At 37.7% G+C, this 13,577-nt stretch overlaps 2 protein-coding genes across 6 annotated transcripts in view; both read right to left on the reverse strand.

The window, feature by feature from the left end:
- LOC112162363 (ras/Rap GTPase-activating protein SynGAP) overlaps positions 1-1,765 on the reverse strand; it is a 55,897-nt gene extending 54,132 nt beyond the window's left edge. For 4 of the 5 annotated variants that reach the window (XM_024298186.2, XM_024298180.2, XM_036214246.1 and 1 more), the window contains exon 1: positions 702-1,765. The gene's annotated coding sequence lies outside the window, so the exon portion shown is untranslated. The remainder of the gene's footprint in view (positions 1-701) is intronic. The other variant, XM_024298175.2, reaches the window with a different exon arrangement.
- A 5,753-nt stretch (positions 1,766-7,518) lies between these two features.
- On the reverse strand, positions 7,519-11,870 carry vps72a (vacuolar protein sorting 72 homolog a). Its single transcript, XM_024261002.2, has 6 exons — positions 11,476-11,870; positions 11,051-11,203; positions 10,355-10,475; positions 10,036-10,212; positions 9,109-9,253; positions 7,519-8,234 (listed from the first exon to the last, which is right to left on the reverse strand). The coding sequence occupies exons 1-6, from the start codon at positions 11,590-11,592 to the stop codon at positions 7,844-7,846; spliced, it is 1,104 nt and encodes a 367-aa protein (XP_024116770.1). The 5' UTR covers positions 11,593-11,870; the 3' UTR covers positions 7,519-7,843.
- Positions 11,871-13,577: the final 1,707 nt, after the last annotated feature.

The raw sequence follows: 13,577 nt of genomic DNA on the forward strand, positions 1-13,577 counted from the left end.
TTCGCTGCCCATATCCAGCCCTGCAACAAAGACTTTTTGTTTAAAAAGGAGAAAAGTTACATTTAACGTAAATTACTAAAGGAAAGGCAAATACATCATATATTTATGTCATAGGGCAGACTCTTTTAATCCATATATAACAATAATAATACATGCAACCATTTATTTATGTATTTAATTAATTAAAAGACTCCGCCCTATGACATTTCATCTTAACGACCATATAACCCAAAAACACAAATCTCAGAGAGACTGGATAAAAAACTGAGTTGGATCAGCTGTCTCAGAATAATTAATGCATGCAGGAAGCTGTAATTAAACAGTCATTAGCAAAAGGAAGAAAAAAAGTCATATTTCAGCAAAAAACACCTTTAGAGGATTAGAAAAAGGCTGATAGGAATCTCAGGGTGTCGTGAAGGGTCACCCAAGCTACACTGCAAGTTGAAGTTGAGCCGGAAGCAGGAGCTGCAGGATATCTGGGCTCTGTGTGCAGCTCTGGAGAGTTCCCCTCCTGCAACAACATCTGTTGTAGTGCCTCCTGCATATGCTGTGCTCACACGGGCTGGGAGGAGAGCAGAAGCATCTCTGCGTCTCCTTAGACCTGCTGTCACCACTGCTGCACCTTCTCATAAATTAAAAGACATATATATGTCTAAAAAGAAAAATCACAATATGGGTTCGGCTGCAACTTCTACACTCACCCAAAAACACGGGACTTCCTAATGTGAAGAAATGGAGACAGATCAGTTACATCTGATCCAGCAGGCTCCCAGGGCACTTGCGGGGCTGAGGTTCCAGATCAGTTAGTGCAGACCTGAGAGATGTCCAGTAAAGAATAAAAACGTTGACTTCAACTCCTTCTTCCTCTCACCTGCAGTAAGTCCATGACAAAAATAACAAAAAAGGTTTCTGAGGGAAGAACGTGAAGCTGAGTGTCCTCAGCTCCCTGCTCAGTCCATCACTGGAGCCTCAGCTCGGCCGTGCAGCTCAGCATCCTCCCTCTGCCTCTCCTCCTTCTCCTCCTCCTCTGCCTCCTGCTCTCCAACTCGAAGCTCCAGCAAAACGCAGCTTTCCAGGTGATGAGGAGGAGCTCGGCGGGCTTTGGTCATGATAATTCCGTGGCTTCTGCTGTGTCTTTTTCAGTCAGGGAACTCCTCTTTGGACAATTTAGTTTGATTTAAAACAACAAAAATGGCACATTATACAGATATTAAAATGGTTATGCCAACTCTGGATAGCAGCCTTATTCCATTTTGCGCGCGGTTAGACCTCCATCCTAAAGAAAAATCCTCCCAAAAATAAAGAAAATCCAGGAAAAAAATGAGAGCAAAATAAACCAAAAACGATGTTCCGAGTCTGGATGCTGCGATTTGCAAGAGGAGAGGTTCTGTAGTTCACGCAGCGTGGATCAACGTCCCCACATCACCCCCAAAAACCCATAAAAATAACGCACTAATGACGGTCGTGAAGAGGTGAGTCCTGTGCCAATCTGCATGGACGGCCTTTGCCTTCCTGCGCCCTGAAAGGTGCGTGCACAAGTCTCTCCGTGGAGGGCGGGGACTGCGCGTAAAAAGACGGCGCGGAAAGCAACGCCTCCTCTCCTGAGTGAGCGAGGCAGCGCAGCCCGCGCGCGCAGAGCTCGCGCGTCCCCGGAGCGTCTATTCCCCACCGAAGACTGGAGCGAAATGACGCAGGCCGCCCACTGCGCACCATAATTACGCTGGGAATGAGGCTCGGGCGCAAATAAAGTTCATTTTGGGGGAATCTCGAGGGGGGCTGTTGTGAGGGGGCTGCACTGCACTTCCAATCCTGTAACCAAAGCATTGATGACCTGAGTGGATGTTCGGAAAACCTGAATAAAACCTCAAAGGTGCTACATTCTGCATTACATTTAATCTGTAAAATAATATTCTTACTTTTCCTACAGACCCACTCCAAAAAAGTTTTTTTTTTTTTTTTACATGTTCTTGTGTAATTTTTCTCATCATGGAGGACTTAATATAAAGAAAATTAAGCCTAAAATCACATTTTTTAATATTTATTCATTCAAATCGGTTTGAATCAGGAGCAGATGAAAAAAATGCAGTTAGAAAAATAGTGTATTTGTGATGTAAGAAATAAACTGGGCGGGGCCACAACCTCCCGTTGCATTTCATTCTGATGCATTCACTTGCAGTTAGGGATGTCAGCTCGCCTGAGCTCAAAACTCCTGTAGGGGCTGTAAGCTAGCAGGAGAGAGTGTAAACAGATGGATGATGGGAAGTGGAGGCAGGCTTACTCTGTATCAACTCAGAGGTCATTTCTGATAGGGGTGTGTATCTTTCCCTCTCTCACATTTCAATATGCATCTCGATACATGGTCCATGAATCAGTACATAAAGGATTCAGCTCATTTTTTGGTGATGTGATACAGTCTGATTCTTTTACCAAAAACACTGAAATCTAGATATTTTTTATTCATATGGAATTTAAAGCTATAAATAATAATGCATGGCATTTGACAGAGAAATGTATTCACGTATTGACTTGGAAGAAGCAAGCTTATGATTGGACGTCTTTTTGTTTGTATCACATAAACATAAAAGGACAAAGATGGTAGAAAAAAAACAGAAAAAGAATCTTACGTTTGTTTACTTCTTGATTGACTTTTTCCATTTTAACCAACATAATCTTGTTAATATCTGTGGATTTCAAACAGTACTGCAGTTGCTCGATCAATTTTCGATACTTATCTATTTTTTACATCCCTAACCGATACTACTGTAACTCCCACTGCCAGATCGATTTTTCAATACTAACATCTTTTACACCCCTAAATTTCTGACTACTTCTGCTGTTCTGCAGAAATGATGTTAAAGAAACCAACACAGGTTTTATGATTTTAGTTAAAACAGGATAATCATAATTGAAACACCATAGATTAATAAAATAGATCAAAAGATGATTGGAGTGGGACTTTAGGCTCAACCAAAGATAACCCGAGTTTAGTAGCAGTCTGCTAACACTGGTTCCTGCTAATATACTGAATAATTTTACTAAAAAAAAAAAAAAAAATGTGTCGTTTTCTAGAACTTAGTTTCTGCAGAGCGGCAGCAATTCATTCAAAATTCAACTCTGAGTTTTGGATGAGACTGTTGGCGTCGAGTAAGACATTCTTCTGTTTTTGTGCTCTCCCACTAGCTTACAGCCCCTCACAACCCCAAGCTAACATTATGGTGAGCAATATTGAAGCTATTCAGTGGTTTTGAGTCAAATGCCCACTCATAGGAGGAAACAAGGACGTACATGGCTCTGTCTGCAAGTGGATGCATCGTATTTTCTACATCACACTAACAAACCTTCTTAAACAGCATTTTTTTGTTTGCTCCTGATTCACAACAATTTGAATACAAGATAGAAATACAACCTTAAGCTTTATTTTCAGCATTTATGTCCTTTATCATCAGAAAATTGCCACAAGAACATATTAAAAACCCAATTTTCCTCTAAGTTAACCTCCCTAAAAGGCGTCCAGAAGATTACACAAGCATCTGTTCATTAAAACTCTGATGGTTTTCATGTTTTTGAAGGTCCTCGTTGGATTTAATACATGCAGCAAGGATGGTGTGTTTTGCATTTTGTATGTAAACAGGTTACATAATTATACACTGCTAATTGTTAAATTTGAAATGTGTCATTGATGACTCCGTGAGCATATGTAAAGATGCTATTACGTAAATCTTTAAACACCTTCTTTGAGTGTTTATGTTAACCCTCAACCCTTTAGGAAAGGTTAATTTTGGACGTTGAGCCTAATATTTAAGAAAAATCTATGTTCGGCTTTAACTGCATCAAATGGAGTTAAAGCAGGAAAAACAGGGGAAATCATGAGGGTTCTAGTGACTGAATGTCAGCGTGTGTCTCGGGACGCTCCTGCAGTTACACCAAAAATATAAACTGGAAATGACACATCCTTTCACTTTCTAACTTCAGTCACTCGCATCCACACACAGACTCAAATCTCCATGGAAACTGATAAAAGAATAGCCAGTGAGGAGAAACAAAGACAGACTGACAACGCAGAGATTTTTTTTATTTTAAAAAAAAAAGGTCAGCAAGAATATAAAAGATTGATTTAATAGAATTAAAGGAATTTCTAAAAAATGTAAAAATGTAGAATTTGATTGATGTGACTTCAAAAGCTGCTCGTATGTGTTAAATCGTCAGTGTTTGAACTCAAAGGTGCAAATGTTGCAGAGGTGTTGCAGATGGCATAAAGATAAAGGGGGCTTGACGGAGAATTAAGAAAGAAGGGAGAGGACAAGGGAAGAAGTACAGCACCGAGTACAGCACTGTACACCACCTACACTCGTCTCCATGGCAACTGCCTCACTAGAACTAGTGATAATGCAGCTCCCTCTCTTTCTATTCTGTAAACTGTTCAATTGATACCATATGCAGCGTGCAATATGTGGGAGACAAAGCTTTCTCTGTCCTGTTACTTCAGATTGTTTAGAAGCAATAAACAATAGTTCTTTAAGATTTAAATATATATTTGATGCCTCACAGGAGATGCTGGCTTTAGACTGACGCCGCATTCCTAATTATCGCTTCAAGGGAGAACTTGTTATTTTTAAATTAGATTCTCTTTTGCCAAAAAGCAAGTGGTAAAGTGTGTAGGCAGCAGCGTTTGCTCTTTTAGAAAACCAGCGTTAAGGTTAAAAAAAAAAAAGAAAAAACACAATAAAATAATTTATTTGATGATGTGGGTCCTGTTATGAAGGAAAGGTGACACCAGCAATAAAAGTGTTAGCAGCAGTGTGTTCTTTCGGGTCTCTGCACTGACGGAGTGAAGGCTGGATAGTGTTGCTTTGTGCATTCCTGTGAAAAATGTCCATCCTCACACAGCTAACACACAGGGTGCCTCCAATGTGTGCTAAATGAATTACAGATTTTTAGATTATTCTTGTTTGGCTATTATAGTTATATGAAAAAAAACTCTTCTCCTGCACTATTTTAGAACAGAAAACATCTGAATGGAGACCAGCGTTAATAATTCATGAAGACATCTGTACGAATGCTCTGCTAAGATTTTTGATGTGACAAAAAATAAATCACATTTACAGTTTAAAAAAAATCTAAATATTGCCATAAATACAATCATATAAAATCATCTAAAGTTTTTACTTTATCTTTTCGATTTGGCCATTTTATTCCATTGGCCAAACAGCCAAAAGGGGGCGGGGTTTAGCAGCACAGCAGAATAGGTTTTGCAAGTTTTTACCATTGTCTGTATATGGGAACTGGACCGAGTGAGTGTGATGTCACCCATAAGAAAAGGCAGCTTCTGGCTCCAACAAAATGGAGTAAATCCATATTAGAGCCAGATGATGTCAGTTAGGAGCGATTGGGTCAAGTTGGTGTGACTCAGCGTTTTTGTAGAAACTACTCTCACTATGTTAAATCATCAATTTTTAAATCATAAAATCATTCTTTTTTCTTTAAAATATTCCAGCTTTATATCTTTTCTGTCACAATTTAAAAGGAAAAGTGTTTTTGTAGCATTATAATTTTGAAAAATATGACTATTTAATCAAATTGTGTCATAAACTGAATTAAATCAAATAGAATTGGAGTCAGTTCAGTATTTTTGCAGTAACTATGGCTCTGATAGAGATGTGTTTAAAATATCAGGTTTACATTGACGAGCAGCAAACTGCTTTTTATTTTTAGAAGCTATTAACAATTTAAATGTTCAAATTAGCATTTTTTCAAATAATTATACCAGAAACATTTTTTTCTTTAGGTTTCTTGAATTGTTTTAGAATTAGCTTTTATTAAAATTCTGAGTCACAATTTTTAAGTAAATTTTATTTAATTTTTTGCCAGATCTGACAGCTTTCCAAGAATTATAAAAGTATTCCACATCTTTCATCCCCTGCAAACATAATTAAAACTTGTTTTTTTTTTCTTCTTTTTTTTATTCATGGGCTATTTTATCTGCTTGAATATGGTGACTAAACATTTCCATATCTCTGTTTCCATGTGGGCTTTTATGAGGCGGAAGCTGCTGAAGACGGTCAGAAGCTGCAGGATGCTGTTCAGGGAAGAGTCTTCGGGGAGACAAAAACACCACATTAGTCGAGCGCTGAGGGGTGACTGTTCCTCTGTATTTAGAAAATAAAAATAGAGAACCTCATCAGGCCCCAGAAGGTTTAGAATAACTGCGTTTGGATGGGTCCGATTCGAGACCGAAGCTCGATTTCCTGCTTCTCAAAGCCAGTAGATTCAAAAATACACTCCAGTCGGCTTTATTTAGACCCTTGTGTCTGCAGGACAAACGCTCGTCTGATGGTCTCCATTTACACACAAAAAAACATAAAGGTGGGATAAACACAGCTCTTTCATCATGAAGAAATTGGGCATGTTTTTGAGGTTTGAACATTATGCTAATAGAAGACAAAAAAAAGAAAGGGGCCTTTGATCAATCAACGCCGTCAGAGGGGTTTGTCGGCCACAGATGATGAATTAAACTCAAGAGCCACGATTTTCTGAGGCAATCTCCTGAAATCCAGGAATGAGATCCGACTGTGTTTTTCTGAAAATCAATTAAGCTCACTCGCCGGCTTTGTTCACTCCTGGATTAAGAAAAAAGGAACATATTCACAGAAGAACCAAAGATATTCAACATCCATAGATCTTATAGTTGGCTGGAGTGTTTCCATCTAACTGCATTCCTGGTGAATTTTTAATTATTGTTGTGTTTTTAGATTTTCTTCTTGTAAATTTTATCATTATGTTCTAAAATTCATTGATTCATGGTCCTAAATAACAAAAAACGTTACCAGGGCGACATTTCCTCTCTGCAGCTGGATGGGTCAGACTGGATGATATATGCCGACTTCAAGAAACTTGAAGATTCAAAGCAAAGTTTATAGAAATGTGGTATTTATAGGTTAATAAACCACATAAAATGGATCTAAACTCTGAACTTCATCATCCTCTGGTTCACTATTAGGAGCAACACAAGTGTGTTTGGTGACTAAAAGTTATATTTCTCTGCTGTGGCAACCTACCATGGGTGTGCCCCGCCTTCATCCAATAATGAATAGGATAGGCTCCAGCAACCATGTGACTCAAATCTTAACCTCTTTATTTATTTGGATGGTGTCTTTCATTACATTGAAATACAAGGTACTAAAGAGCCTCTAAAGCTAAAAAGTTTAATCCGAATTCTCCCCTTCTCCTTACATTTAGCCCTCCAAACGGAGAGTTATGGAAAAATAGGGTCTCCGAATTCTGATGTCACTTTTGCTCGATGACGAACATTTTTTGGTCAGCTAGCGTTAGCACGGAGCTTCCAGTGCTCGAAGTGACACTAGAGACCTGTTTTTAGTACAGACCTTTGTTTGTGCCTTAGAATACAGTTCATAAAAATAAACTATTTTAATTGATAAATATTAAAGCGATTCTTCAGATTTCAGTGTAAAATGCCATCAAAAGTTGTGTCTCTGTTGCTGTAATCAAGTCAAGAAAATGGTTTGTTTAAAATATTTACTTGTTAGTGGAAACATGTTTGTACATTTAAGGACACAATGAAAAAAACATCTTGACATTAAGAAAAATGACATAAAAACATTACAAAAAACAAAACTGGAAATAATGAATTTTTTCTTATGTTATTATTATACTTTTTGTTTTGATTCATGAATTTGTGTAAATTGCACTTTTACACTCAGAAAGAACCCGTTTTTATGGTTTTCCTGTGAAAATATTTAATTCCTACAGAAATCCAGAGAAAAACAAACATCTGTAATCCAAAGAATTCTGAACGAAAGAGAACCAACGTAGTAAAGAAATGTAACTAGGAAGCGACCCCTGTTTGTTTGATAGACAATTTTGGTCGGGCACCCTTCATAGCCCCAGAGTCCCCCGACGTCCCCCCTCCCGACGTGTTGGGAAAGCCGTGAGCAGCCACGTATTTACGGTACGCCTCTCGGATGATGCGGAAGGCCCGCGCGTTGGCGTAGGGAATGTCTGTGACGGGGTCTCTGTACAGAGCGGCCTTGTGGGTAACGGGGCAAATCTCCTGAACGGGCTGCTGGGGGCCGCAGTGGGCGGTGCGGGGAAAGGCCACCTCGAACGCCTCGTCGTCACTGAAGGTTATGTAAGTCCGGGAGCACAGGCCTCCGGTCGGCTGCTGGGAAGGGGTGGCGGGATTCTGCGGCGCTGTCGGAGGAACGTCCTGATCCAACCTTTAGGACATGAGACGAAGTCTGTTACTATTTGTTTTCATTTCACTTCCGCCACATAGTCACATGTTAGGGAACATTTTCTGAAAAGGTAGTTTTGAAATTATATTGGGATGGCCACTTTGTGACAAAGAGTGAAATTTGGAAATTTTCACATTTTTCCACAATATGGGAAAACAAAAAATTTCACACACATGCCACCAGGTTAAGTCTACAAACACAATTGTAGTTTTGTTGACCTTTGACCTTGGAAAGAGGCCACCATCTTAAATAATAAAAAAAAAGTTTTTGAAGCGGCAACAAATGTAAACTACATCAAGGGACTTTGATCTATTGCCTCCAAACTTCTTGCTTATCATTAGGAAGCTACTCAAGAAAAAAAAGTTGGATTAGAAGTTCTAGATTTTGAACGGCGTACAATATAAACACATTCGCAATGTGGGCGTGGTTACCCAGAAACCTTTGTTACCAAGGAAATTCAAAAGTTTACTTGTGCAGATTCTTCTAAAAGTTGCATAGATCTGTTCGGCATCCTCGGGCGACCAAAAAATAAAATGGTTGCTAAGAGAATAAAGTAACAGAAATGCCACCATTTTGAAAAAAGTATGTTTTATGAATTTTTCAGCTCTGACCAGACTGGCAGAGGGGGAGGGGTGTGTGTTTAAGACAGTGAGGGCGGGGGCAGGTAGCAACTGCAGTCCATACGACACAAATTCAATTTTGTCTTTTAAGCTCATATCACAGTTGATCTTTAAATGTATCAAATACCTTTACTAAATTGCATAACAGCTAAAAAAGAAATGAGTTGGATTAAAAAATTATAGCGAGATTAAATATAAATCATATCACTTGGAGCAGAGTGGCTGAGCCTACGTACCCCTCCACATCAACGTTTTCCTCCTTCAGGACAGAGTGGGAGACGATGGGCATGAGCACTGAATGGTAGCGGATAGTTGGACCCTCGAATCGCCGCTTCTTGTGGACTTGTTTCTTCTTGTCTGCTTCCAGACGTTCATAGTTTTCTGCAGAAACAAAAAAGTTAAATTCCAAGAAACATTTGTTTTTTTTTATGTAGTCTCAAATGTTTTAACAATGCAAAGCAGTGGATTGTGACTTTCAACAGTTATTGTTGACTGTGTAGCAGTTTTTTTGTTACATCAATTTAACGGTATCATATAGACCAATATTTTGAAGGTTAGTTTCACATAAAAGATGCCCTAAAATAATACTTTAAATTTACAGGTTATTATCATTATACTTTTTTCAAGATGATACTACATTGGTGGTTACTTAAAAAATCTAAAATGTCATGAGCTGCTCTCCGAGTTCTTGCTTCCTGAAAAAACTTTATGGATTTAACCTCCTTGTAAAATGTTTTCTTCAGAGTTTAAATTTCTGGGTTTATTTACTTGTCAACAAAAAGTAGTCTGAGATAAATCTTTGTCCTGAGATTGGTCAAAAAACATTTTATAGCTGGCTGATGGACAGATGAAATAAAAAAGTCATAAAAAAAGATCTGGAACAAAGATAAAGATTTCTTCTTCATATAGAACTCTACATTCTTTAGTGTAATTTAAGCTTCCATAAGTTGGACAATGCAAATTTGATTCTTTGGTTTGTAAAAAGGGGTTCTATACTTATGTTTCATACAATCTTATTGACTACTACTATTCTAATCTGCTGCAGTCATTGTTTTTTTTTGCTTTTTTTTGAGTATGTAGCTTTATGTTTCTGATGAGGTCAGTGACCAAACATGGCTCAGCAGAATTATAACCAGCTGGTTTAGTAACTTCAGAATCTTCACCAAGAGATCGGATGTTGAGTTCTGCTGTTTGCCGGGCCTCTGCCAGCAGCTCTTCCTGGGTGAGGGGTCGATCTCGATGGGCTCCTCTGCGTCTTCGTGGAGCATCCTGGCGCTCCTGCAGGCGCAGGTTGGTCTTCCTCGTGTGCTCGCTGGTGGACTGCCGCACTGACTTACGTGCTTTCCAAGAATAAAAAACAATGTCAACATTTTCAAAAACTGATCGGAATCTGGAAATGATGTGTTCATTTGGAGATGATCAAGGTTCTCCTTATTTTTTACAAAAAGAAAAAAAAAAATCAGCGAAAAATTGAAAGCCTACTTTCTGCAAAGTCTTGGAATTCTTGTGGAATCCTCCTCCTCAGATCCACGCGGGTTTTCTCAGTCTTTCTCTGCTCTTCAACGGGTTTCTTAGGTTTGGGTTTGGCCACCTTTATGGGTTCCTTTAGTCAGACAAAAGATAAAGTCATCAGTATGTTGTCTTCATGTTGTCTTTTAGAGAAACAGGAAAATAAAAACATCCACTTTCAAAACTTCAAACTTTATTGACAACAGAAAAGCATCATAATCTTGTTAGAATGTATTTAGAGTCTGCTTCGATGCTCACGAGGTGAGATTTCAAACATTATTTAACCACAGAGTGTTTATATATAAAACATCCAGTATTGTCTTAATAAAATTGGTTTGAGTTTTTATACATGCAACCAGCGTTTTCAATGCTTTTATTGTGTCACAAACTATTTTTTTAAACAAAGTAAGAGGTTTTTAATTTAAAACTGGTTGCACTTCTCAAAGTGGGAACATTTGAAATTGTAATGTTTAAATCTAAAAAAAATGTGTGAAAATAAAAGAAAAAGTCTTTAGAAAATGTTTACTTTTATTTCTTTGCTGGGCATACAGTGGGAGAATATAATACAATTAGCATATATACTATCAGTTCTATGAAATCCACAAAAAAATTAATTTATTTATGAAGAATCTTCATTTAAAGCTTTAATTAGAGTTGGAACAAAACTACCTTGTAAGCTTTCGTAACGACCCTGCTTTTCCTCCGAGGAGCGTCTTCCTCTTGGTCACTGTCTGGCTCATCACCTTCATCGATGTCAAAGTCACTGTCAACCTCATCCTCAGTGTCTGAATGCTCCCCGTGATATTCGTCATCTCCAGATTCCTGTAAAATAAAAGCACAAATAGAAAAAAACAAGTAGTTATCCAAACAATGTAGTCAGCTAGAATTAAAAACATAAAATCTCTCTATTTTTTTTAAAAGAAAAATACTCATTAAAAGTGCAATATTTAAATACTAGAAACAAATAGCAGCAAGGGTTACTATTCTTGCCCCCCATTGTTGATCAACATAGCCTCCTATCCATCCTTCACGGTTGTAGCTAAAGCTCGTAGAAGTTGGGGGATGTTTACTCATGCAGCCACGGTTTTACTCACATCGTGAAATCCTCCGTAGGTCGTCTTGTAGAACTCGTCCTCTTCTTCGGCGTCCAGAAGCTTCGACATGCGGTTTCCCGCAGTCTTTCTGGGTTCACGGCTTCCTGCCAGACTCATACCTGCTGTTTAGCTAGCCGGGTTAGCTTTGCTGTGTGGCGGTTTTTTGTAGAACCAGATTTACGCTTTCGTTGCGCGCTTTTCGGCATTTAATGAATCATAAAAAAAACGTCAGTATCCAATACTTTTTTATTATTTGAATGAAGTTCAAGCCACTTTAAACTAAACTTTACTTTATTAACTAAATAAAGAACAACAACAGCGCTAAATGCCACAAAGCAGTTTTAGAAATTGAGCACATCCGGGTCAGGGAAAGTACTTCCGTGTCGAAATCCGGTTTGTAGAATAAAAGTGTATTTAAAAAAAAAAAAGAAAAAAAAAAGGCTGATTTTGACTTGATGTTATTATTTCTCAGCTATAAATGCATAATTTTTATATAGTATGGGTTTTATATTTATTTTATTGGCATAGTTCCCTACTCTAATTGTTTCACAATGTTCTAACTTTTAGGTAAAAATATTAATTTCAACAAAAGACAGGATTTTGTATATCCAGGAGAACTAGTATGAGAAAATACTTGTCTCTCTTTACATTTGTATCAATTTAGAAGCTTTAGAAACCTATTCTGGAAATCAGTAAGAGCTCTTGAATGCTTTTTCTTACAATAACAATATTTAAATAATTTAATGGTGGGATTGTGGTATCAAGATTCAGCCAATGATAATCTGCTGCCAAAAATGTGTTTTGCAGGCTCTCAATTCATTGTGATAGTCATGTATTTTTTCCCCCTAAATAACATGTGTCAAAGTCAATGCCCGGGGGCCGGATCCGGCCCTCTAGATCATTTTATATCATTGTTATTAATGGCCCGATGTTATCTTGCCCTTTTTTATAATGTGTATAATTTTGATAAAATACATTTTTACTTATAGTAAAATATTGAAAGTTATTTAAGGTCTGAGTTGATTTATTCAGGAATAATATTCCTGTCTGTTTTTATTTATGTTTATGTTAAAAATAAATTTAAAAATGTAGTTTTACTGTGCTTAATAAATGTTAATCCTGTTCGACTTGCGACCTATGGTGTGTTTTTGATTTTGACCCCCTCTGTGATTGAGTTTGACACCCCTGCCCTAAAGGGTCAACAACGATGGCTGCATGGTGTTATAGTGGTTAGCTGACAGTGAAAAAGTCCAGGTTTGAATTCCAGCGGAGACCCTTCTGTATGGAGTTTGAATATTTTCCCTGTGTATGGGTTTTATCTGGCTTACTCCCAGTCTAAAAACATGCTTCAAAGGTTAATTGGAGTTTTTTAATTGTCTCTGTAAATGTGGGTGTGTGTACATGTGACAAACTGGCAGGTTGTACCCACCCATCACCCAAGAGTGGCTGGGATAAGCTCCAGCAACCCGATGACCCCTAAAGAGATTCAGAACATAGATGGATGGTGTTAACAATAAAATTGCAATGTGTAAAAAGCTTTAGTTTTTGCTGTATTGTATCCTTTTCTAGATGTTAAAATGTTAGCTTTAAAGTGAACACAGAAGCAGTAAATGCATCCCAGCTTTATTTTTACATTTTTTATAGAATTCAGGACAAGTTGAAAAAGGAAACAAGCAAAACAAAAAAGAAACATATAAAAGCAATTAATTACCAGGTAAAAATTGAAGATAAATGATCTCATAAAAGTTATGAACAAAAACAGCTTAAAATTACCTACGGTGCAAAAAAAAAAAAGATAAGTGATTTTGTTTATTAAGACGTTCAGAAAGCAAAATTTCAAAATCCGTTTTAGAAATATAGCTTATTCACAAAAATAGATGTTTTTTTGTAGGGACTAACACATAAGCTTCCTAAGTAATCATCATGCTCACTGCAGGGGTCCTGGAGCAGAGTTCACCATGTCCGCAGTGTTACTTCTGGTACCTTTTGGAGTCTCTTTTCTTATCAGTCTTCTTTCATTGCATCTTCAATCTTCACCTCATATATTTAACAAACAATGTTTAGTTGATAGTTATAAGGAGCATTGATATGTATGGATCACT

This window comes from Oryzias melastigma, linkage group LG11 (assembly GCF_002922805.2).
Source record: "Oryzias melastigma strain HK-1 linkage group LG11, ASM292280v2, whole genome shotgun sequence".
Classification (NCBI taxonomy): domain Eukaryota; kingdom Metazoa; phylum Chordata; class Actinopteri; order Beloniformes; family Adrianichthyidae; genus Oryzias; species Oryzias melastigma.

What these genes read in the sequence shown, in the direction of transcription:
- vps72a (XM_024261002.2), bottom strand. Translation starts at nt 11,592, where the DNA reads ATGAGTCTGGCAGGAAGCCGTGAACCCAGAAAGACTGCGGGAAACCGC. An exon ending in CCTACGGAGGATTTCACGAT is followed by an intron (nt 11,204 to 11,475) that starts GTGAGTAAAACC and finishes TTTATTTTACAG; the next exon opens with GAATCTGGAGATGACGAATA. An exon ending in ACTCAACATCCGATCTCTTG is followed by an intron (nt 9,254 to 10,035) that starts GTGAAGATTCTG and finishes TTGTTTCTGCAG; the next exon opens with AAAACTATGAACGTCTGGAA.